The 23,572-nt window shown below is 36.0% G+C and overlaps 1 protein-coding gene across 1 annotated transcript; it reads right to left on the bottom strand.

Moving 5' to 3' along the window:
• Positions 1-21,757: 21,757 nt before the first annotated feature.
• LOC147611547 (glutathione S-transferase U19-like) lies at positions 21,758-22,851 on the bottom strand. Its single transcript, XM_086784971.1, has 2 exons — positions 22,456-22,851; positions 21,758-22,343 (listed from the first exon to the last, which is right to left on the bottom strand). The coding sequence occupies exons 1-2, from the start codon at positions 22,795-22,797 to the stop codon at positions 21,993-21,995; spliced, it is 693 nt and encodes a 230-aa protein (XP_086641097.1). The 5' UTR covers positions 22,798-22,851; the 3' UTR covers positions 21,758-21,992.
• Positions 22,852-23,572: the final 721 nt, after the last annotated feature.

The following is a 23,572-nucleotide window of genomic DNA, read 5'->3' as shown; positions in this document are numbered from 1 at the left end:
ATACTCACATAAGATGACTAAGGACAAGGTTATTAGTTAAAAAAGAGAGATATTTAGAAGAAATGATGCATTTATGACACCTCAGTATGGGGGAATTCCCCTCATGAAGGAGGCACCTATTTCACTTGTGTGGGAGAGTTTTAAACTCCCAAATAATGAGATATTTTTATCTCTCCTCTCTCCTGTTTCAACTAGATCCAAAAGTGAGCTAAACTGAGCTAAAAATGGTCAAAAATTGACCAAATTGATCTGGAAAATTCTAGAATCAGTTTGCTTGGTTAGAGGCTCATTTTTTCCTATAAATAGAAGTCTCCCCTTTGTTGAAGCTTAATAGTGTTTTTGCACTGTTACCCTGCTTCTCCCAAGAGCAAAAAAAAACGATAAATTTACTCATAATTCATTAGTTTTTGACCTTCCCTCTTCTAAAGATTGGTGGTCACTCTTGTTTCAAACAAGGGTAGATCCCTTAAACCATCAAACCAAAGGAAAGCTCTCAAATTCTCCTTGTAAGTTGGAGATTCTTTGCTTTTCTATTTCATTTTATGGTTTTTTATGGTTTTTGTCTTCTCTAAAATGATTATGATGTTATGCCTCATTGAAAAAAGGCATTCCCCTCTCTTCTTTAGTAAATCCAACTATTCGTTAACCTAGATGAATGATTAATGAATAAAATCAAGTTTTTCATAATGTTTCTCTTTGATAAGTAGAAAATGTTTACATTAGAATGATTTAAATACTCTTGGTGAACTTCCAATTAATTTTAGAGGATTAAAAATTAAAAAATGGTTAGCTATACAAAGGAGGTTATGGCAAACCTTTCTAAAATTGTGAAAAATAAGTTTTACTTTTTTTATTCAAAAAGAGTAATTCCCATCGTATATGTATTCTTAAAGTGTTAATTTTCATCCTAGGTAGTATAAGAAAATGCATACTAAAAATATTTTATTAAAAAAGTGTTACTTTCTTTAGAATCAAATTCCATGCATAGAAGGAAGTATATTGAAATTATTATTTTGATTATAAAAATGTTTTTTCATCATAAATGATTTGTATGCATAAAAGATATTTTTTATATATTAAAAGTGTGATTTTCATCATAAATGATTTTTATGCATAAATGGATGCATAAAATAAATTCTATTAGATTAAAAGAGTATTTTTATCATAAATGATTTGTATGCATAAACATGCATAAAAGATATTTTTTTAATATTAAAAGTGTGATTTTCATCATAAATGATTTTTATGCATAAATGGATGCATAAAAGAAATTATTTTATATTAAAAGAGTGATTCTCATCATAAATGATTTGTATGCACAAACATATGCATAAAAGATATTTTTATATTAAAAGTGTGCTTTTCATCATAAATGATTTTTATGCATAAACGCATGCATAAAAGAAATTCTTTTATACTAAAAGAGTGATAAATGATTTGTATGCATAAACATATGCATAAAAGATATTTTTATATTAAAAGTGTGATTTTTATGCATAAATGGATGCATGAAAGAAATTCTTTTATATTAAAAGAGTGATTTTCATCATAAATGATTTGTATGCATAAACATGCATAAAAGATATTGTTTTTATATTGAAAGTGTGATTTTCATCATAAATGATTTTTATGCATAAAAGAAATTCTATTATATTAAAAGAGTGATTTTCATCATAAATGATTTGTATTCATAAACATGCATAAAAGATATTTTTTATATTAAAAGTGTGATTTTCATCATAAATTATTTTTATGCATAAATGGATGCATAAAAGTAATTCTTTCATATTAAAAGAGTGATTTTCATCATAAATGATTTGTACGCATAAACATATGCATAAAAGATATTTTTATATTAAAAGTGTGATTTTCATCATAAATGATTCTTATGCATAAATGGATGCATAAAAGAATTTTTTTTATATTAAAAGAGTGATTTTCTTCATAAATGATTTGTATGCATAAACATATGTATAAAAGGTATTTTTATATTAAAAGTGTGATTTTCATCATAAATGGATTTTATGCATAAATTAGATGCATAAGAGAAATTCTTTTATTCTAAAAGTGTAATTCCTACTAAATTGGATTTATGCATGGAAAGATGCATAAAGAATTTAATTTAATCCAAAAAGTGTTATTCTCATCAATTTTGATTTTATGCATAAAAAGATGCATAAAGAAGAAGACACTTTGCCCATGTACTTGCTGCAAATACCAAGTGGCTTGACGTCGACGAATTTCCAATGATCATACAAAAAAATGGGGAATAGTTTTGGTGGAGCAATTGGAACATCTAATTATTAGCAATGCGCACTTCAACAATGACGAACCAGTGGATATCTGGCCTGAACCATGGAGACCAACAAGAGTAGCACAAACAAGGTGATCCAACAACCCAAGGAACTTAAGGCGGATTCGAAGCAAATACTAGAACATGACATGAATGACATGATAAATGCCTTACACGATGGAACAGAAGATCAAGGTTTAGAACATGAAGGGGTAGAAGAAAACGCTTCCCAAGAAGAGAAACAATTGCGCAGGCTTGCTTTTCTTCCACTATATCGTGGTGCATAGCGATATAGACAAGATGTGTAAGGAGAAAGGGTACCAACAAAAGTTTTACGACACTTTCCCATCATCCCTCGGATTAAAACAATGTTCAAGTGCAAATCCATTACAGGATTGATGACTTGGCACCGTAACACTAGGTCCACGGATGGTGTTATGCGTGTGCAAACAAATTCCCCTACATGGAAGCACATTGAATAGAAGTGGGTAGTCTTTCAGGAGGAGGCTCACCATATTCGACTCAGACTAGCGATGGATGGAGTGAGTCCATTTGGTTTACGAAGTTCATCATGGAGTACATGGCTTGTTTGTCTAGTTAACTATAATCTTCCACCATGGCTAGCGATAAAAAAAAGGATATCTTTCATTGTCTTTGATAATTCCTGGAAAGTACAGGGTGAAGAACATGGATGTGTATTTAGCCCCTTTAGTTGAGGAGCTTTGTGTTCTATGGGAGGGCATTGAAGTTCATGATATTTCCAAGAGGTTTAGACAGCGTGCACTAACATTGAGAGGAATACTTATGTGGACTATGCATGATTGGCCTGGTTATGGAGAGGTAATACTATAGCTTGTTAACATATTATGTTAAGTCATGATTGTCATCCAAACTTACCTGCTACAATCTTTTTTGATGTTTTACAGGGCTTTCAGTGTTAGGGTATAATGGATGTCCATTATGTGGGCCGCAACTTGAGGCTCGATACCCAAAGTCTATAAAGAAGATAGTATACGACGGCCACAAGAAGTATCTCTCCCAGTGGACCATCCTTTGCGTGAGGGATTTCTAGGGAGGTCTCCTCGCATATGGAAGAGCAGTGATTAGAGGACCTTATGGGAGCTGGATCCACGAATAAAGTGTCTATCCATTTTCCATCAACTTCCATACTAGAATGACCTTCTAGTGAGCGATCTTCTTGGTCCAATGCACATTTTCAAGAATATAGCCGAGGTGCTTTGGAAAACCATCACAGGAGCAAAGGAGAGCAAGGCACAAGGAGATGATTTACAAGAGATTCAACGAACGCATGCACCCTTATGGGCCCAAAATAGAGCAGATGGAAAGGTGAAGCTATCAAAAGCTCCTTGGGTCATGACAAAGGATGAGCAACGGCGTGTAAAGAAGTGCATTAGTGAGTTTCATACCCCTACAGGATGCATGCATTGCTTGAAGGGAGCATTTACAAAGGACGATCCTAGAACAAAGAGATGGTATAAGAAGGTCAAACAAGCTAGCTATATTTTTGTGGCATTGATTGAAAATTGAATCGGGTCCAGACTAACTGTTAAAATATGGTTTTAAAAAGGGGAGATAAAGGGTGAGATCTTGGAAAAACAGACCCCTAGGGTTGCACATCTAAAGCTTTGATTGAGGCCTGTAATTTTCTTGGATATCACTTACCTTGGGGTGAATCTTCTTTTGTTTCAGAGGATGGGTTGTTGCAAGATCAGGGTGTCTAGTTTTGTCCGGACTGGGACAATGCTTGGAGAGTAAATTTGGGGGGGCATGGCACTTCAAATGAGATCAAACAACTAATAGAAAATACACATGCATTCAAATTAACTCCCAATATAACTTAAATTAATATAAATTAGTCTAATTAATTTGAATTAATAAAAATAATGATGAAATGATAACAAATGATCTTTCCATCCTTAGAGTGATTCATTTTTTTCCCATAGATGCACTATTCTAAGTACACTAGTCCCTATAGGTTTTAGATTATTTACATCAAAAATGTAATTTTACTAATTAGATTATTAATATTTGCAGTCCTTCTAATAGCCTGGAAGAATTTTGGAAAAGATCTCATTAGAACTCTAATCGTTGGATTTGCAATTTTGACTAACCACCACATTCTACTAATTTCTCGCTACTACCACTATTTTGATCTACAAGATTGAGCATTTAAAGTGGTAGTTATTGTGGGTGCAAAAAGTGGCAAATATTATAATACTTTAAAGACCTTGAAATATTTAAAGAAAATAGACAAATAGGTTTAAAGTTTCTCAAGAAATCAAGTTAAGCTCTATAGTATGTGAAGATCTAAGGTGCAAAGTGGGAATTGCATATGAGTTTATACATAAAAGATATTAGCATTTTATGGAATTAGTCCAAATTTGGGACAGGGTGTATATACATTGACTGTACATAAGGAAATGAGGACTTTCGACTATCTAATGGTTAATTCCCAACTTTGCATGTGATGTTCCAACAAAAAAACTTGAAAGGAAATTCATTCATTAGCTAGGAGAGATTGGCCACTAAAGGTAAATAAATGCCTGTTTTTTTACTATACAAGATGCCTGAGTGGACAAAACTGGGCACCTTGATCCTGCAACCACCCGGATGATAGATGGGATTTGATGTGTAGTCTGCTGAATGGTGACTCTTGTGTTGATGTTGTTAAGGGCTAACTGTGGGCATGAAAATAAGTTTATGTAGAGTTTTCTTTTTCCTTTTATAATATATATATTATTGGTCCCAAAAAAATAAAATTAAGGGGCAACCACGTAATTTTGGACTATGTTCCTTGTACTTTTGTACATATTCCAACTTAGATACCTAGTTGCTTATATATCTAGGTGAATTGTTATTTTTCTACCCTAACTTTTTTAAGTTTATTGGGTAGTTATCATTAGAAAGGCGCCAAAAAAAGTAAAATTCTTTTCTAATGGTTCACTCGGAAAGAGTTATTCCTTAATGTGGTCTCAAGAATATAGAGACAAATTTTAGTATGTGAAATTCTGGAATAAGGCCATCTTATTCCTTTTATACAGGATTTTATTCATATTTCCTAGATGGCATACTAGGGAGTTTTAAATTGTTAAGGTATGTATGGGTGGTATCATGGTGGTATGGGATGCAACAGCTATTTGTTTTAGTCCGTTCATGCTTATGTATGGGTATCAACCCAGGGCACCTTTTGATGTTGGTCTTAAGGACATCGAGCTTAATGCATTGAGGGATTTCTTGCATGATATGCAGGAAATGCTAACCAAAGCTTGGGATTCTATCAGGAGTGCTCAGGATAGGGCACAGTTCTATGCTGATAGAGGACACTCAGTTTGGTCTTTTAAACCAGGAGCGTTGGTTTATTCAAAAGTTCCTAAAGATTTTCGAACTTTGTCAAAAGGAAAATGCTCGAATTTACCTCTTAGATATTGTGGTCCATTTTGATTTATACATTGTATTGGCATGATTCCGTATGAACTAAAACTACCTTCAATTGTTAGAGTTCATCTAGTCTTTCATATCGATAGATTGAAAGGGAAATTGAGAGGTGAGGATAACACAATTACTCTTCAAGAACTCGTTGAAGTCGAAGATTTATCCTTTGTTCCACATGAACCTGATAAGGTACTTGAACTCAAGGAAAGGAAACTTTGTAGTTGACTAATCCCTAAGGTTAAAATTAGATGGAAAGATATGGAAATAGAGGATTCCACTAGGGAGTCAAAAGAGATTGTTCAGCGCAGTTCTCCTTCTTTTCATTGCAAGAGTGCAATGTTTTGAGAGAGGGGAAGTATGTTATATGCACATTATGTGTGCATATACTAGGAGGCTAACCCACATTAGGCTTGTGAGCATGGGAGCATGGGAACAAGCTCTAGTGGAACATGGCTTAGGACTTACCTTAAGGATTAACGTTAGGGTCAGGCATCCAAGGGTCACACATGGAAAATGGAGAGTCACGAGTCACTTGAGGGCCCTCTATAATAGGGGCATGGGGCACACTCAAGGGAGGCTTGGGGGCTTGGAGGCTTAGGCTATGGTCTCTTGTGTAGCGGATCATATCTACTCACCTACCATTTCACACTATAGCTACATGCTATTGGATTGGAGTTATACCTCTTGATGGTATGGGACATCAAAGTAAAGGTATGATGTATTTCATTATATTTTATGTGTGCATCCCTTGGGCTCGGGGGGATAAGTTGATGCGTGATTTATGCATGTTTATGCATAACAATTAACTAGAGAGATCTTAGGGTTTTAAGAATGGGTAAACTCTCAAACGATGCCATGATCAGTGGGTGACATGTATGGCAAGTGTAAAGATGCATAATCCCACAATGAATAGTATACATGTGACATATCAAAACCATGAGAGCAAGCCAACACTGGCGAAGTGTGTAGAAGGCACTCCCAGTAAACATCACATGTGAGAAAGTGCAATGTCAACACTGTAGAAACAATCCCGTTGCAAGGAAAAATAGCATAAAAGGCATCTCCAATAGACATCACATAAGAGAAAGCATCTAGCATAGGCAAGCATAAGGGTCAACAAGCATAAGTGACCATAATCATCACCAACTGCATGTGGGCAAGTAAAATCCCCCTTGAAATGCATCTGCCAGACAATGCATACCAAGGAGTACATACTACAGAGCATAGTCATCAAAAGCAATGGCATCAGAAGACATCTCTACAGGTGATGAAGATGTAAGGGTCAAGGCTAATACATGTGTAGCCAAATTGTCCTGATCTGCACACTTGTGTGGTGGAAGAAGATGCCAGCTTCTTCTTTTATTCACTCTCAATACACTTTGTGCATTCCTCTGTGGTGGGCCCTATTTTCCTGCAATAATTTTAGCACTATTTCTTTTCAAGCTTGTACTCTGTCTTGGGAGGATCCGATGGGCTAGGTTTAGGCCCATATCTATTCCCATGAAAGAGAGCAGCCACATTGCTGACTCAGAAGATATCATGTTGTTCCTGTTGGAACGAGATTGCTCTTCACTGAGCAAGAGAGTCACAAGGTTGATGGGGACTACTTTGACCACCGAGTATAAAGAGATCCCTAGTAATCAGCTCTTCTAAAGATCAAGCAGGAAAACACCACTTCTACCCTAGCCATCTGTTGTAAAACAAGGGTCACCATATGAGTAGACACACATCTTATCATTTCACCTTGTTTGTTGTATGTATCCACCTGATCACCTGGAGAGCAATCAGTTGAGCACCCAGAGGGGGTTATGTTTGTTGTAACTCACATCCAACCACCTTGAGTGGCCCCAAGAGATATGGCACCAAGGAGAGTTGTTGAGACATGTGGTGCCATAGAGCACATGTAGAGGCAAGGAGTGAGGAGGTGAGCATGAATACGTATGGCAAACTCAATTATCCCACATGCATGGAACAAGAAAAGATGTACTCTAGCCATATAAAAGGGGTCATTTCCTAGAAATTAAAAGTACAAGCACTTGCACATATCTCAAGGCTTTTTACGAGTCCAAGCTAATCTATCTTGAAACCTGATTTATTTTAGTCTATTGCACATACACATCATCATCGGTGTAATTCTAGACACCATCCACCTTAGATTAGTGTAATCACTCATTATCAACATGTCATTAGCTTAATCCACTTGCATTAGTGAAGGTTCCATGGATTTTAACATGTTGTGGATTGTATTTCTACATAGGCCTCTTGCTAGAATCGTTTACATTGTACAAATCTGTTGAGTAGCATTTTGCTGAAGCTTTCCTCATACACAAGATTGCTTGTGTGTAAGTTTTTTTCCTACCTCTCTCCTCTTGCTTACATGACATAATTTAAAACTCACCTAGCTTGCTCAGCCCGGTTGGTTACTACTCAGTCATGGATGTTTTCTTTTACTTTGCTTGTCCCAACTTTGCTTTTCCCACACTAATAATACTCACTTCTCTTTTAGCTAGTCCTATCTTGGCCTCAATTTTTGAACTTTGTATAAGGAAGCTCTTTCCTTAATATTTTTACATGAGCAAACCTCCTCCTTGAGGTTTACATATTTCACGAGGCAAAATACTTGATGTAAAATCCTTCTTGGAATATCATTTGTTTGTTTATGTAGAGTCAATAGCCTTCATAATGATGAAATCTTCACTCCTTGAGTTTATGGGAAGCATCTCCCAAAACTTCAAACGCAATCTAAATGATGACAGAAGATTGTGCTTAATTTTTCATAATAGTAGATGCAAAATCATACAATATGTTTCATAAAATGAACTTTCATAAAGGCTACTATATACATAGATATCCACCATAACCAAGAGTCCAAGGCTAACTATGATACCATGTTAAGAATGCTAAAATTAGGAATAATCATGGTGGTGAACATAATTAACAAGAATAGTTATGGTGGATTCCACCACACTAAAAACTCTATAATGAGAGAGAGACACAAAGTAGCACACTAAACAATATCTTTCTCTCATTACATATGTTATAAGCTATACAATGAAAGGCTTCTATTATAAATATCCTCTAGCCCAATCTCCTTTACGCATCATCATGCTATGTAGCAATCCCTTTTCCACATGCTTTTATGAAGCTCTCACTATTTCTCATGTTGCATTCTTATCTTTCCACAATTAGCAAGATCATATCTTGCACCTCTAAGGTGCGTCCACACACAACCAAATAACCCAAGATTTATTCTACATTGCATATTTCAACACCCCTCCTTAATGTAAAATTAGGTGTGTTAACTAACCATCTCTCCAATAAATTTAATCAACTCACCTCTCAACCTCAATAATTTGGCATTGCCAATCTTCAACAAAAAGTGCAACCCCACTATGGCATTAAAAGGATGGTGTTGTATCAGTAAAAAAATCACAAAAGAAGGATTTAAATGTCTCCATCAAGGTTTTCGAGGGCTTCGATGTATGCAAAGTCAATGAGGGGAACCATAAGAAAAGGAAGGATCTTATTGTGAAGAAGTTGTAACGCATGCATTGATCTACTTTCCTTGTTTAATGTACACATCAGTAGTTTTACCGAGCATATCATCTATAGGTGGAATGTTTAACAATTCAAGGAAGGATTCCAAAAAATATTGTGGTCTCAATCATTGACCTCACAAAAAACTATTCGTTTAGATAGAAAAATGAGATCCAATCAATGCACTAGTATTCAAACCAGGTCACCACATGTTGGTTCACATTTCATATTGAAACATGGTGTTGGGTGATCCAAAGAAGACTATCCACTTTTATGTACACAATACACTATTTGTCTAACATTGCTTTCTCCAACATGATAGGTGGCTGAAAGATCAAGTGATTAAATTAAAGTAGCACTAGGTGTGGTCTAATAGTGCCACATCATAATTCAAAGCAAAGAAACCTTTTTACTTTGCTTAGATACTATAAACTCATAGTTCTAGAGATGGAGTGAAATTTTTTTGGTTTAGGCCATGGGAAGAGGGTGGATGCTACAGCTAGGTGTAGTAATCAAGAGGGCACTCACACATGAGCAGGTGATCTTTTGAAGTGTGTAGCCAATGTGGTGGAATTTGTAAAGGCCCGTTCTATGAATAAAGTTTGTGTTGTAAACTCATCTAATAAAAGGGAGGTAAGCAAAGTATTTTGGGAGATAAAAAAACTATATCCTTTTCAATTGGTGGGGCTTTCGGAGGTTGAGGTACCAAGCAATACTTGTTCCCATTTTGAATTTATAAAAGAAAACTACCAACAAAGATAGCGCTTTCCCTAATTCCCTCTCCAAACCTGAGGGCTCCTACCATTAGTTATAAGGATTTTACAAGTGTTTGGCCTTTGCAACCGAGTTCCTCATGTTATGACCTTGACTCACAAGACTTGGGAGCTTTGTTAACCACTTTGGTTAACATGACCTTCACACGGTTACTACGCCTTTTTGTAACTCATCTTTTTGTAATTGCACATTGCGCTAATTGTAAATGAGACATGGGATGACCGAGCTTACGATATGTGTAACGTCGGTCATGAGGATTTGATGTACATAGAGCTAGTAAAACTAGGAAGACTAGTTTTGGGCCCTCACTTGTAATTGGGCGGCCGAACATTGTAAATATAAGCTCATGTATATAAGACTTTTTATGAAATATGAAAAAGGGCAATCCCATTTGTCTCAATTGAGTTTTTGCTTCAAAGCAAATGGTATGCTATTATATCCAGTGCTTAAAGCACCAAAAATTAGTCACTTATACTATTGCTTCTAAATAGTGAAAAGGTGTAAAAACCATCCAAACCTAGGCACTTCTCAAATGCTTTAAAGCACTTTCAACTAGTCAAAAGAACCTAAAAGTATCCTATAGCATTTAGAAGCACCTAAAAGTAGTGACTTGTTTAAGTACCCCAAAGCATTCAAAAACACCTAAAAGCATTGAATTTTTCAAGTGCTCTGAAGCATTCAAAAGCACCTAAAAGTAGTCAAAAGCACATAAATGTAGCGACTTTCTCAAGTACTCTAAAGTAGACAAAATCACATAAAAGCAGTGACTTGCTCAAGTACTCTAAAGTAGCCAAAGCACATATGAGTGGTGACTTTCTCAAGTCCTCTAAAGCAGTCAAAAGCACATAAGAGTATTGACTTGCTCAAGTACTCTCAATTAGTCAAAAAAACATATGAGTAGTGGCTTATTTAATTACTCTAAAAGTAATTAAAAGAACATAAAAGCAACGACTTGCTCTCAAGCACTCTAAAACACATAAGAGTAGTAGCTTGTTCAAGTACTCTAAAGAAATTAAAAAAACATAAAAGAAGTGACTTCCTCAAGAAATTTAAAGCACATAGACTCACATAAAAGGAGTTGTTCAATTACTCTAAAGTAGTCAAAAGCACATAAAAGTAGTGACTTGTTCAAGTAAGTCAATATTAGATAATTTGGAAAAAATCTCATATTTTGGGAATCAATTACTCCATATAGTTTTGGACATATCTTAAACATACCAAATCCAAATTTGTCAGAGATTATAGATTTAGATTCTACTCTTCAAGATCTTTCTAATGATATGTCACATGAGAGGGGGTTTTGATCAAGTTCACCATGATCCCATTTTTCAAATGGGAATGGGAATTTTTCCAAATTATCTAATATAGTGTTAAGTAATTTATAGTAATCAAAATCACATAAAGGTAGTGACTTGATTAAGCACTAAAAGATAAAAGCACATAAAAGTAGTGATTATAAAAGTAGTGATGTGCTCAAGCAAAGTGAAAGCATCTAAGTCCACACAAGTGCATCCAAAAAGTCAAAAGCACCTAAACATACCCTAAAGCATTCAAAAAAGCACCTAAAAGAAATGACTTATTCAAGTACCTTGAAGCATTCAAAATCACCTAAAAGCAGTAACTTGCTCGAGCACTGAAAAGCACCTAAGACCACACAATTTTCTTGACTTGAACATGCTAAAAACCTAAAAGCTATATTTATAGATACTCTTACGAATATATAAATCAAAAGAGGAAAACTTTAGCAACCCCACCTTGAATTAAAAGGAAATAAAAAATACAATGCAGATCCCAAGATGGAGACTAAAGAGGATGGATTCTCACCTAAGTCCACACAAGTGATTTAAAGAACTTCCACCAAGTCAAAAGCACCTAACAGTACCCATAAGCATTCAGAAGTACCTCAAAGCAGTGACTTGTTCAAGTATCATGAAGCATTCAAAAGCACGTAAAAACATTGACTTGCTCAAGTAGTGAAAATCCCCTAAAAGTATTGGCTTGTTCAAGTACCCTGAAGCATTCAAAAACACCTAAAAGTAATGACTTGCTCAAGCAATGAAAAGCACCTAAACCACAAAATTTTTAGGTACTTTCTATTGGTTCAAAGAACCTAATACCAATCACTTATGAAGAAATAAAAGCACCTAAGACCAAACAAGTTTTAGGTACTTTCTATTTTCAAAGCACCTAAAACCAATCACTTTATGAAGTAGTAAAAAGCATTGTACCCAAAAGCCAATAGTCTTGACAAGAAGTGAAAGCCCTTCAAGTTGTGAAAAGCTATGAAAAGCATGGAAAATCAAGAATAGAAACACTATAAAGTAACCATTGTTGGTAGGAAACATACCTGTAACTCCACATGTGGATTTGAATTCTTTGTCTCATCGTCCACTCCAAACACTGTTGTAGACAAAATAGGTAATATTTCCTGAAAACAAGAAACATTTGGCATCTTTCAAAGATTCCATCAAAAAAGTTTAGTTTTTCAACCTCTTTTTAAAAAGTGGTCTACTCAAGCATACAACACTACCAAAAAATGATAATATTTTGGGCACTCTACATGTTTCTTACAAAAATTGACATGAAAAAAAAAGACTTTGTTTTGCTTATTTTTTGAGATTATAATTAAAAATCTAACAATAGGTTTTCAAAAAACATGCCAAAATAGAGACAATGTTTATCATTTCCATCTTCAATCCATTAAAAAAATGATACGACTGTAAAAGAAGCCATTTTCTAAATATATAGCTTATGGCATAGGTATGGTTCCTCATAATCATTGCTACACCGTCACTAGTTGATGTGCCTTTCCTTGAGAAGGTAGATGAGGCATCCTCTTCTTCACTATCCACAAATACAATTTTTTTCTTCTATGTGTACACTTGAAGCTTAGACTCCTTGGGGTCATCTGCCATGTTAGCATGATTGAGGATGTGCTACAGAGTGCAACTATAAAAAACTATTTGTATAATTATATTACAAAAGAGTTATCTTGATACAATTATTATCTTAATTGTAAAACCCTATTTTGGCTCTCGATGAGAGTAGTATTAAAATCAATTTTGAAGCTCTTGAGTATCACAATTTCTTGATTGATAATATATACTTTTTTAAAAAGAGTTTGTTACGTACATATGAATTTCAAAATATCATGAATAAGCTATTAAAAGTTGTCTAATTTTGAAAAATAATTCCACACTCATTTTTAAAGAAGATGTCCTTGATGTGATAAAAAAAGGGTTAAATGGTAATTTTAGTTATTAAATGAGTTTAGAAAGTATGAAAAATGTCTCTTTAAGAAACAAAAGTTTATACTTTCCAAAAAACTTTTTTGTAAAATATCAGGCGCAGGGACTAAGGTTCGAATCCTACTGGTTACTACACATAGTAAGGATATTTTAGCTATAACATTTGCAGCCAATTTAATGCTGAGTAAAAACTTCTCAACTAAGAGTTGATGTTTTCCATCAACTTGATACAAAACATCAACTTTTACAAAAATTTGATATTTTACATCAAGTTGATGTAAAACATTAGCTTTATATTCAAAATATTAACATTCTATGCAAAAGATTAACTATCTATGCAAAAGATCAACTTTTTTACAATACTTGATGTTTTGTATCAACATTATACAAAACATCAACTTCCCACAAAACTTGATGTTTGACATCAACTTTGATGCAAAACATCAAGTTTTATGGAAAAGTTGATGTTTTGTATAAAATCGATGTAAAACATCAACTTTTTCATAAAACTTGATGTTTTACATCAACTCGATATGCAAAACATCGAGTTGTGTGGAAAAGTTGATGTTTTGCATCAACTCGATGATGCAAAATATTAACTTTTCCACACAACTCAATGTTTTGTATCGAGTTGATGCAAAACATTAACTTTTCCACACAACTCGATGTTTTGCATCAAAGTTGATGCAAAACATCAACTTTTTCACACAACTCGATATTTTGCATCAAAGTTGGTGCAAAACATCAACTCTACCATAAAACTTGATCTTTTGCATCAAGTTTCAGATGCTGCGGAGAAGAAAGTTGGAGGATCAAAGATCGATTTTCACAAACATCCTGTTTTAGCAATTCCGTCCATGATGACATGCTCAGACGACCTATTTCACAAATTTTGAGTATCAACACCACTATGTTTCGATGCGATTTGCAGACGTCACAAAGCGACTTACTGCATCATCAGCAAAAGTCGCTTTGTGAAGTCTGTAAATCGCATCGGAACATGGTCATGTTCATACTCAAAATTTGTAGAATAGGTCATCTGAGCATGGTGTCGCAGACGGAATTGCTAAAACAGCCGTTTGTGAAAATCAATCTCCGATCCTCCAACTTTCTTCTCTGGAGTATCTGAAACTCGATGCAAAACATCAAGTTTTGTGGTAGAGTTGATGTTTTGCATCAACTTTGATGCAAAACATCGAGTTGTGTGGAAAATTTGATGTTTTGCATCAACTTTGATGCAAAACATCAAATTGTGTGGAAAAGTTGATGTTTTGCATCAACTCGATGCTGCACAACATCGAGTTGTGTGGAAAAATTGACGTTTTGCATCAAGTCAATGCAAAATATCAACTTTTAGCCTAAAAGTTGATGTTTTGCATCGAGTTGATGCAAAACATCAACTTTTCCACACAACTCGATGTTTTGCACATCGAGTTGATGCAAAACATTCTAGATGTGTTTTCAAAAAACTATGTTTTTAAGCCATTTTTGAGATTTCACACATTTTGGGAGGGAATCTTTTTAGGTGACCCTCGTTAGTTACCTATTTTGCTCGCAATAGTGTTTCCATACTTGCAAAGTAAATTGGTACATGCAGCGATTTTAGCTTGAAGTTTCATTACTTGCTCTTCATAAGGCACAAGGTTGTGCTTCAAATCTTAAGAATAAGAGAAAGGGACCATAGTCGTGTAGGATAGCCATGTGAAGAGGAGAGAAAGTAGTAATAGGGGACCCACCATAGCTGTGCAGGGTGTGCAATTGTAATGCACGGTCACATGAGGCTATGCACATGGCTATAGCCATGCAAGGCTATACATGTGTGGCTAGCCGCGTGTATACCCATGTACTATGATAAAAAAATTTCCAAAATTCTAGAGAGATCACAATATCCCCTTCAGAGCAAAGGATTGGGTTTTTTGTACAATATAATACAATATCACAAAAAAATGCACAAAATGTGATACAATCAAATATGGACTTAATCACGGCTCATAAATTGAGAAATTGATTAATATATTAGGGTGAGGTTGTCTTAACATCGACCGCATCTTTCATCAAATCCATACATGCTAATTGGTCTATCACAAGATCCATATGTCCCATTGCAAGGCCAACAAATATCCCACTATTAGTGTAATCATCACATCATCATCAAATATCCCACTATTAGTGTAATCATCATCATCATCATCATCATCATCATTATGCTTGGATTCAATTACTTCCTCATCATCTTGGATAGCGACACCTTCATCTTGATTAGTTGTTGGTATCTTTCCTTCTTCATATTGCACTTGATCCTCCGCATACTCATTTTCGACCACTTCACCCATGAGCTCTTAAACATCCCTATATTGAAAAGTACTCTTTGGAACAAGGATCAAATTGTATGAGATACCACCATTTCTTGTCATTTATATCCACATGGAACACAAACTTATAAGAAAAAACACATAGTGTAAATTAAGCATGCATAAGGATGGTATAGTGAAAGCTTATGGGTTAGAATTTACTTTTTCACAATGGTAAGGTAGCACAAATATGTCTTTCTCTCTTTGCCAAACATTTTGTGGAATTGATCTCACCATAAATCCACGGTTTCTTGAATGCTTTCACACACCACATCCCTAAATCACTTTGCATCTAATAATCTCTATGCACATATAATGCTCTATGCATAGTGATCGTGCATTAATCTCTATGCATAGAGCTTAATGCATAGATCTTATTCATAGCTTCACAACCAATAAGCTCTATGCTCATGCATTAAGCTTGTTGACATGCATAAGCTCTATGCATAGAGATTATACATAAGCTTATAAGCTTATGCATTAATCTCATGCATAAGCTCTATGAATAGAGGATGCCACTTAGGTGGTGCTAGTGTGAAGGCTTCTCAGATCCGCCAATGATCTAGTAGTGGGGGTTGGGTGCATAGGATGCTTTGGAGGAGGTGAGTAATCACCTTCACATATGGTGGAGAAAGACTAGGTGCCGGAGGATGATACGCTTTATTATACTCTTAATGAGAAGGCTCGGCATTTTAGGGGTGATATTGTTGGAGCTATATATAGCTAGCCCTAACTCACTCTAGGTCTTGCCTATATATATGTGACTTGTGACTAATATGATTCATTCTTGTGGAGCATATGTGGTGTCTCTTGTCTCGTCTCTCTCCCTCTCTCAACATGGTATCAGAGAAATTCTAATCATAAGGTAAGCATCTATGTCTTCTTGTTCAATTTATGATTATGATTTCATGTCTTACAAGATTGATCTTTGGTAACAGTTTTGTGTAGGGTTGATTGGTTCTTTGATTATATGTTTCCTACATGATTTTATAGCTCCACTTGTTGTAATTAGAATTGTTTCTTAATCGCGTCCTTAAAACCAAAACCAAGTGCTGGTGCGTAGATGGTACAGTGCTGGTGAATCCTATCAAAACGGTTTGTCAATCGGAGTTCTGAGTCAAAAGTTAGGAGGACAGTTCAGGCAAACTGCATCTAAAATAGTAAAACAGGTTCTTTGTGAGAGCAAACAGGTAGTTGTCTCTGAGTCGTAAGCAGGATTTGATCGTCAAAGATCTCCATGAAATCTTTAGACAGATGCTTGCTGTACAAGCTACAATTAGATACAAAACTTGCTGTGCAAGTTGCATCATAACGCGGTGCTTTTTCTTATTATTATTTTCGTCTTTTAAGGACCTCTAAGCTTTCTCACGTGCATGAGACACGGGTCTCCACTTTTAGAGTTCTAATTTTGGTTCATGTTCTATTCTTTACACGATCACTTTATGCTCGTCGTCTGGTGCATGCCTATTTTTGGCTATGTTTCTCATATCTCGTAGATGGTCTGCAAGTTTTGCGATCTTATCTTGTACATGTTCTCACAACCCGACATGGAAAACAACATACTTGCTAACGGATTTCCTTTTGGGCAATGTTCTGTTCCTCTTTTCTAAGGCCAAGGATTCCTGGTTGGAAATACAAGATGCTATTAATTTTGGAAGGAGACGAATTGGCAGATATTGTTCTTGGTATTCTTGCATGCCCTCCTCAACCTATTGATCCACCTCAGAATGATGTTATTATAATCTCGAAAGGTACATGGGTTCTTACCAATCTACCTTCTGATCGTACTCCTATCAAATGTAAGTGGGTTTACAAGACTAAAACAAAGGCAGATGGATCCTTTGATAAATTCAAAGCTCGTTTAGTTGCAAAGGGATACTCACAAATTGCAGGGATTGTCTATCATGACATTTTTTCACCCGTAGTTCGTAGTACAAGCATTCGAGTACTACTAGCTTTTGCAACTCAGTTTGATTTGGAAATACATCAAATGGATGTTAAGATGGCTTTTATAATGGTAGAACATTGTCCAACTGATCAAATGATTGCAGACATTCTCACCAAAGGACTCCATGAAGCTCGGTTTACACTTTTGCGATCAGAACTTGGAGTTGCGGGCGGCCTCTCTTTTTGGAGATTAGCACATCTCACATCATGTCAATTTTGTCTAGACTTGTACATAGCCTATAGACTTTAGGATACTTCACATCTTGCACATTTATTCTTTGTACTTTGTATATAGAAGCACATTGCACATGGACTTTAAGGTGGCATTGTACATTTATATGTAGGAGCTCGGGTTTTTTCCTTGTGCTCCCAAGGGTTTTTTTACTCGTAGGCTGGAGACCTTTATTTGAGTGGGGGTGTTGGAGCTATATATAGCTAGCCCTAACTCACTCTAGGTCTTGCCTATATATATGTGACTTGTAACTAATATGATTCATTCTTGTGGAGCGTATGTGGTGTCTCTTGTCTCGTCTCTCTCCCTCTCTCAATAGATATGGAGCAGACAAATAGTTTATTATAACTTCCATAAAGCATTCAATCAAACTTATAAAGATGCTTTCAAACCATGGGGTAGCAAAAAGATAAAGACTTCATATATGTGATGCAATGCATGCATGAGCAGTTTCCAACAACACACATGCATTTTTTCGCCTAATGGAAGGAAAAAAGGCTCGAGGGGTCACTCATAAATATGTTAGCATAGCACGTGGGCTCAACATAAGGGGTTTTTTAAATCCCTTTTTTACACATTTTTTACATATAGAAGGGTACCATTTAAAGGGGATATTTACACATTGAATAGAAAAAGGGTGTGTTTTATTCATGAAAATTTTATAGATAAGGGGTTTTTTAATTAGGCCTTGAACTCACATGATATAGAGATTTTACATATAGTGAACCCCCCGAGAAAAAAGGATAAAGAATTAATGTATGTGGTGCAATGCATGCATGAGAAGTTGCCAACACACACGCATTTTTTTAACCAATGGGGGGGAAAAAAAGGATAAAGACTTCATGTATGTGGTGTAATGCATGCATAAGCGGTTTCCAACACACATGTATTTTTTCAACCAATGGGGGGAGAAAAGAATAAAGACTTCATGTATGTGGTGCAATGCATGCATGAGTGTTTTACAAACCAATGGGCTAGGGATCACATCATAAAGATACTCAACAATTGGAGGGTTCTTGAATCCAATACACATGCATTTTTTTGACTAATCGGCTAGGGATAAGATACTTAACAATAGGATGTCTCACGCAAGGAGGTGCATTAGACAAGGAAAATAAATTCCCACCAATTGCTCGGTTAAGGAGAGGAAGAAGGTGAAGAAAGAGGTGAGGGAGGGTACTCAACACCCTTAGCAGAAGGCAACACATATGAGTCATTAATTCTGGAGAAAAGGTAACTTGGCTTGTATGATTTGTAAGTTTCTTCTTTCTTATGTATCATTAAGTTTAGTTTATTTCTCCTCATTAATTTCATATCCTAAGCATGTCGTAATTTGTGGTAGGAAAGGGTAGCAGGTCGTGCCCCAACTACTCGGGAGAATAGGTACCGCAATGGCATCACAATGAAGCCGAGACTTGGGAGTAGTCAAAATAAGAGGGAGTGGTCAAGGAAACAATGACTTTGTGAGTAGTCAATTCTTTTGAACTTCAATTTCAATTATCATGGAAGTCTCAATTCCTATGTTGTTTTGCCTTTTGCACTAACTTTTTTGCATTGTTTCATTATTAAATGCAAGAAGAGGATGCTGAAGAAGGTGGTGGTACACACATGGTGGTGTTGGTTGTGGAGAGAAAGATTATAGTAAGGATGCTCTTGAAGATAAAGATGAAGATGATTTAACTTAATTAGTTTTCTTATTAATCAACTTTTTAGTTTTTTGTAAAAGTCTTTTTGGACTCAATCAACTTATGTATTTTTTAAGCACAGAGAATATGTAATACAATGACATTTGCCAAGTATTGTAATACTCAGGTGCAATTGTTTTTTGTATTTGTAATGTGTTATATATATATATATATATATATATATATATATATATATATATATATATATATATATATATATATATATATATATATATATATATATATATATGGAAGGGGGCAGAATGCAAGAGATGTGAGGACACATCTCTCCCATTCTATCCCCATTTTTTGTTACAAACTTCACTCCACAGCTATGCATGCGGCTATAGGCATGGCTACTATGTAGCTATAGCCACGTGCATAGTTGTGTGAGGGACTTTTTTCAACCTAATTTCTTTATTGTCACATAGTTTTAAATGTGGCTATGCTCCCCATGTGTTGTTGTGCTTCTAATTGTTGTGCTTGTACTTTTTAATTTCTATCATAAATGGAAAGTTACACCGTAGTCACTTGTGTGTGGTAAGCATAATATTCTCTTTCTTTTCATTTGGTCTACTAGTGCAAGCATTGTGTGTTGTAGCAAAAAGCACCTAAGGCTAACCAATTTTTAGGTACTTTCTATTGGTTCAAAACACCTAAAACCAATCACTTATGAAGTAGTAAAAAGGACTGATAAGTATCCAAAATCCAACATTTTCTAGTCTTAACAAGCAATGAAAATGTTGCTTTCAAACAATGAAAAGCACCACAAAGCAATCATTTTGCTACTACTTGAAAGCAATGGGGAAAGCTCTAACAAGCACTCGGACCACTTAAGTTGTCACAAGCTAAAAGCATAAAATATCAAGAATAGAAACACTATAAAGCAACCATTTTTAAGAAACATACATGTAATGACTCTATAAGTGGCTTTAAATTCAATGTCTCATCGTCCATTCCATGCTTGTAAAGTATGTTGGTACACAATGATTTCAACTTCAAGTTCCATTATTTGCTCTTCACAATGCACAAGGTTTTGCTTAGAATCTTGTAATTGTTGCCTGGTAGTTTCTAATTGCTATCCTAAATGAAATGTAACACCATGGGTACTTGTGGTAAACTAGCATCTTCCCTTTCTTTTCTGGTCTACTAGTGCAAGTATTACACTACTATAAATATCTTATGGAACATTATAATGGTATAACTTAAATATTTATGTAAAGTAAACTTGTGTTGTGGAGAAGAGGCTTGCTAAATAGCTTATGCTTACTCCTTGTTCTATGTAACTCATCAACGAGGTGCAAGGGACTATAATTATTAGCCTTTGCCTAGTTGTTTGGGCCTTTATAGTTGTGGACATTTATCTTCATCTTAGTTTTCTTCCTTTCTTTCCTTGTTAGGTTACACTCATTCACGAGATCAACTGCCCAGACTTCCATGCAATTTAGGCTTCTATGCATAGTTGTTTATGGTGATCTCAGAATTGTGATAGTAGCCACTTGCACCCATCTCATCATCAACTGACTTGCATTGATTTTCATACAAGCCCTTATGGTTTTATTCAAGCTAGCTCATATATACAAATTAAAGCATGCATAAGATCTTTGCATAAGGGCCATCATGGAGCTAAGAATAAGAGCATGCATACATAAGAGCTATGCATAGTCCCTTATGCAAAGTTTAAGAGCTATGTATACCACTAGAACAATGAATAAATCATGTGAAAAGGTTGTCCCCTTGAACACAAGGGTGCTATATGGTAAAAAAATTCCTAGAATCTTAAGAGGCAATATTATTGATATACTATACTAGCGAAGTTACAAGTGCATCTCTATAATCCTAATCAACTATTGCTTGATTTTTTCAAGCAAATAAAAACAATCAAGGTGAATCTACTAACTTCATGTATCTAATATTTGATAGATCATAGGATTGAGAGAGTCAAAAGAATTTTGTACAAAATGGTTTGAGAAAGAAAGCATTGTTGCACATGTGATTTTTCAAGCAATGTATTGACCCTTTTTTCATTTTTTTAAAAAATGATGGACCTTAGTGGATAAATGAACAAGGTATTAACGCTTGGGCACATTTTACACCTAACTTGACTTGCACAGTCACATCAAGCTTGATATATATATATATATATATATACATGTGTTTTCAACATGTCATGGCTTAATTAACAAGGACAAATTGGGGTATATTGAAAAGTAAGACATAAGGCCCGCTAAGTCAAATTGTAGAATTACACATTCTTTGAAAAAAGACCAAAAAGTGAAGTTAAGAGAGATGCGTCCTTTGGATTGTGGCGCAAGCCTTGCATTGTGGGGGCTAGAAAACTCATTAATATCCACAACAAAGAAAGGATCAAAACGTCAAGCTTAGAAGGATTTGAAATGATGGATTTCAAGAACACAAGTTATTCACGGGTCTTCAAAACTCTTGCTACAAGGGTAGAACGTCAAGCTTAGTTTATTCGTTCGGGAATCGTCTCTTTCTGATACCCTCGGCGACCTCTTTGAGCTTAGTTGGGTTTGGCAAGCACGCCGCAAGAGGGGAGCCTTCAAAGGCCTTCAGCCAGGCGTGAAAACGAGGCAGCTTCTCGAAGTCCCATTTAAGGCCTACCACAGACTCCAATGCTGGCAGCCACACAACGAGGGGGGCCAACACCACATCAACAAAGCCCACTTGAGAGCCCCCGAAGTAGGGAAGCTCCTTTGCAAAGGCCCCTTCCAAGGTACTCAGATATCCCTTGCTTTCCTCTATAACTGCTCCAAACTCCTCCCTTGGCCCCCGAACAAGCTTCATCAGAGCCTCAAGAACCTGTCCACCCACAGTAATAACTAGAGGTCTTAGTTCAAGTGTATCTTCTCAATGCAAGATTAGCACAATATATTGGCTATAATAATTAGCCCCCGCCTTAAAAGATGCTTACCTTTTTATCACAGAAATCTGCCCAGAAACGAGCCATGGCCTTGTGGTAGGGGTCCTTGGGGAGCAAGTCTTTGCCATGGGGGGAAGGGAAGGCCTCGTCGATGTACTCTACGATGATGAGGGATTCGCAGATGGGTTTGCCCTTGTGGAGGAGCACGGGGACCTTCTTGTGAACAGGGTTGGATTGCAGGAGGAGGGGGCTCTTGTTGTTAGGCCCAAGCTCTTGGGGAACGCTAGTGTAGGCGATGCCCTTGGCAGCGAGAGCCACATGAACGCGCATCACGTAGGCGCTGGGCCAAGCGTCCAGGAGCTGAACATCATGATTGTCTCCGGTGCTCGCCATGAAAGCTTGATATCTCTGCTCTCACGCTTCTACTGTAAAAGGAAATTAAGTGGATGAATGGCATCAACCCCTTTATAATAGATATTGGACGTCATCCACTACGTCACCTCCGTCCTTTTTCGCTACCAAGTCCAAGGTCAGTTGGTGGTTGGTTGCCTCACGCATGGCGTTCATCCTCTGTTTTTCAAGGCCTAAGGGAGGGTTTATCCTTCACGTTGCATAACACGCGTAGAAAAAGAAAAATAACCTCCCCCAAACCTGTATACATAGAAGTTCAGTAGCATTCCCTTTTCATGGGTTCGAAAATTATGGCATTTCCTTTGCATGGGCTCGAAAATTATGACATTTTACAAAGAAAATTTAATCAAGATTTGAATCCCCATGTATGGGTTACTTTTAGAAGTATGAAACAGAGGAAAGTAACCAATAACAAAGAGGTGTGTTCCTAGTAGACCTCTTGTCCTTAGAATTATATATCTAGTCAGAAAAATTAATTTCCCTACTATATGAAATTAAAATCACAAATGCATAACTCTTTTTTTTTTTTTGTTCCAACTAGCCTCAAGCCCAAAATCCTCCTCCTATTGTTATCATTTCTCACTACCCCTTAGGCATTTTTTAATCCACCTAGGTGACGCTGCCAAGGAAGCACCTTATGTTGTTTTGAAAACCCATGACCTCTTGGTCCTAGAAAATGACCTTTACCACTTGAGTTTGGTAAAAATTCACAACTCTTAGTGTTTGTAAACTCATCAATCAACAATAAGGCTTAGCT

This window comes from Cibotium barometz, chromosome 47 (assembly GCF_041138505.1).
Source record: "Cibotium barometz isolate CiBa-2024 chromosome 47, ASM4113850v1, whole genome shotgun sequence".
Classification (NCBI taxonomy): domain Eukaryota; kingdom Viridiplantae; phylum Streptophyta; class Polypodiopsida; order Cyatheales; family Cibotiaceae; genus Cibotium; species Cibotium barometz.
The sequence above is the reverse complement of the archived record's forward strand: the minus strand, read 5'-3'. Positions and strand labels throughout refer to the sequence as shown.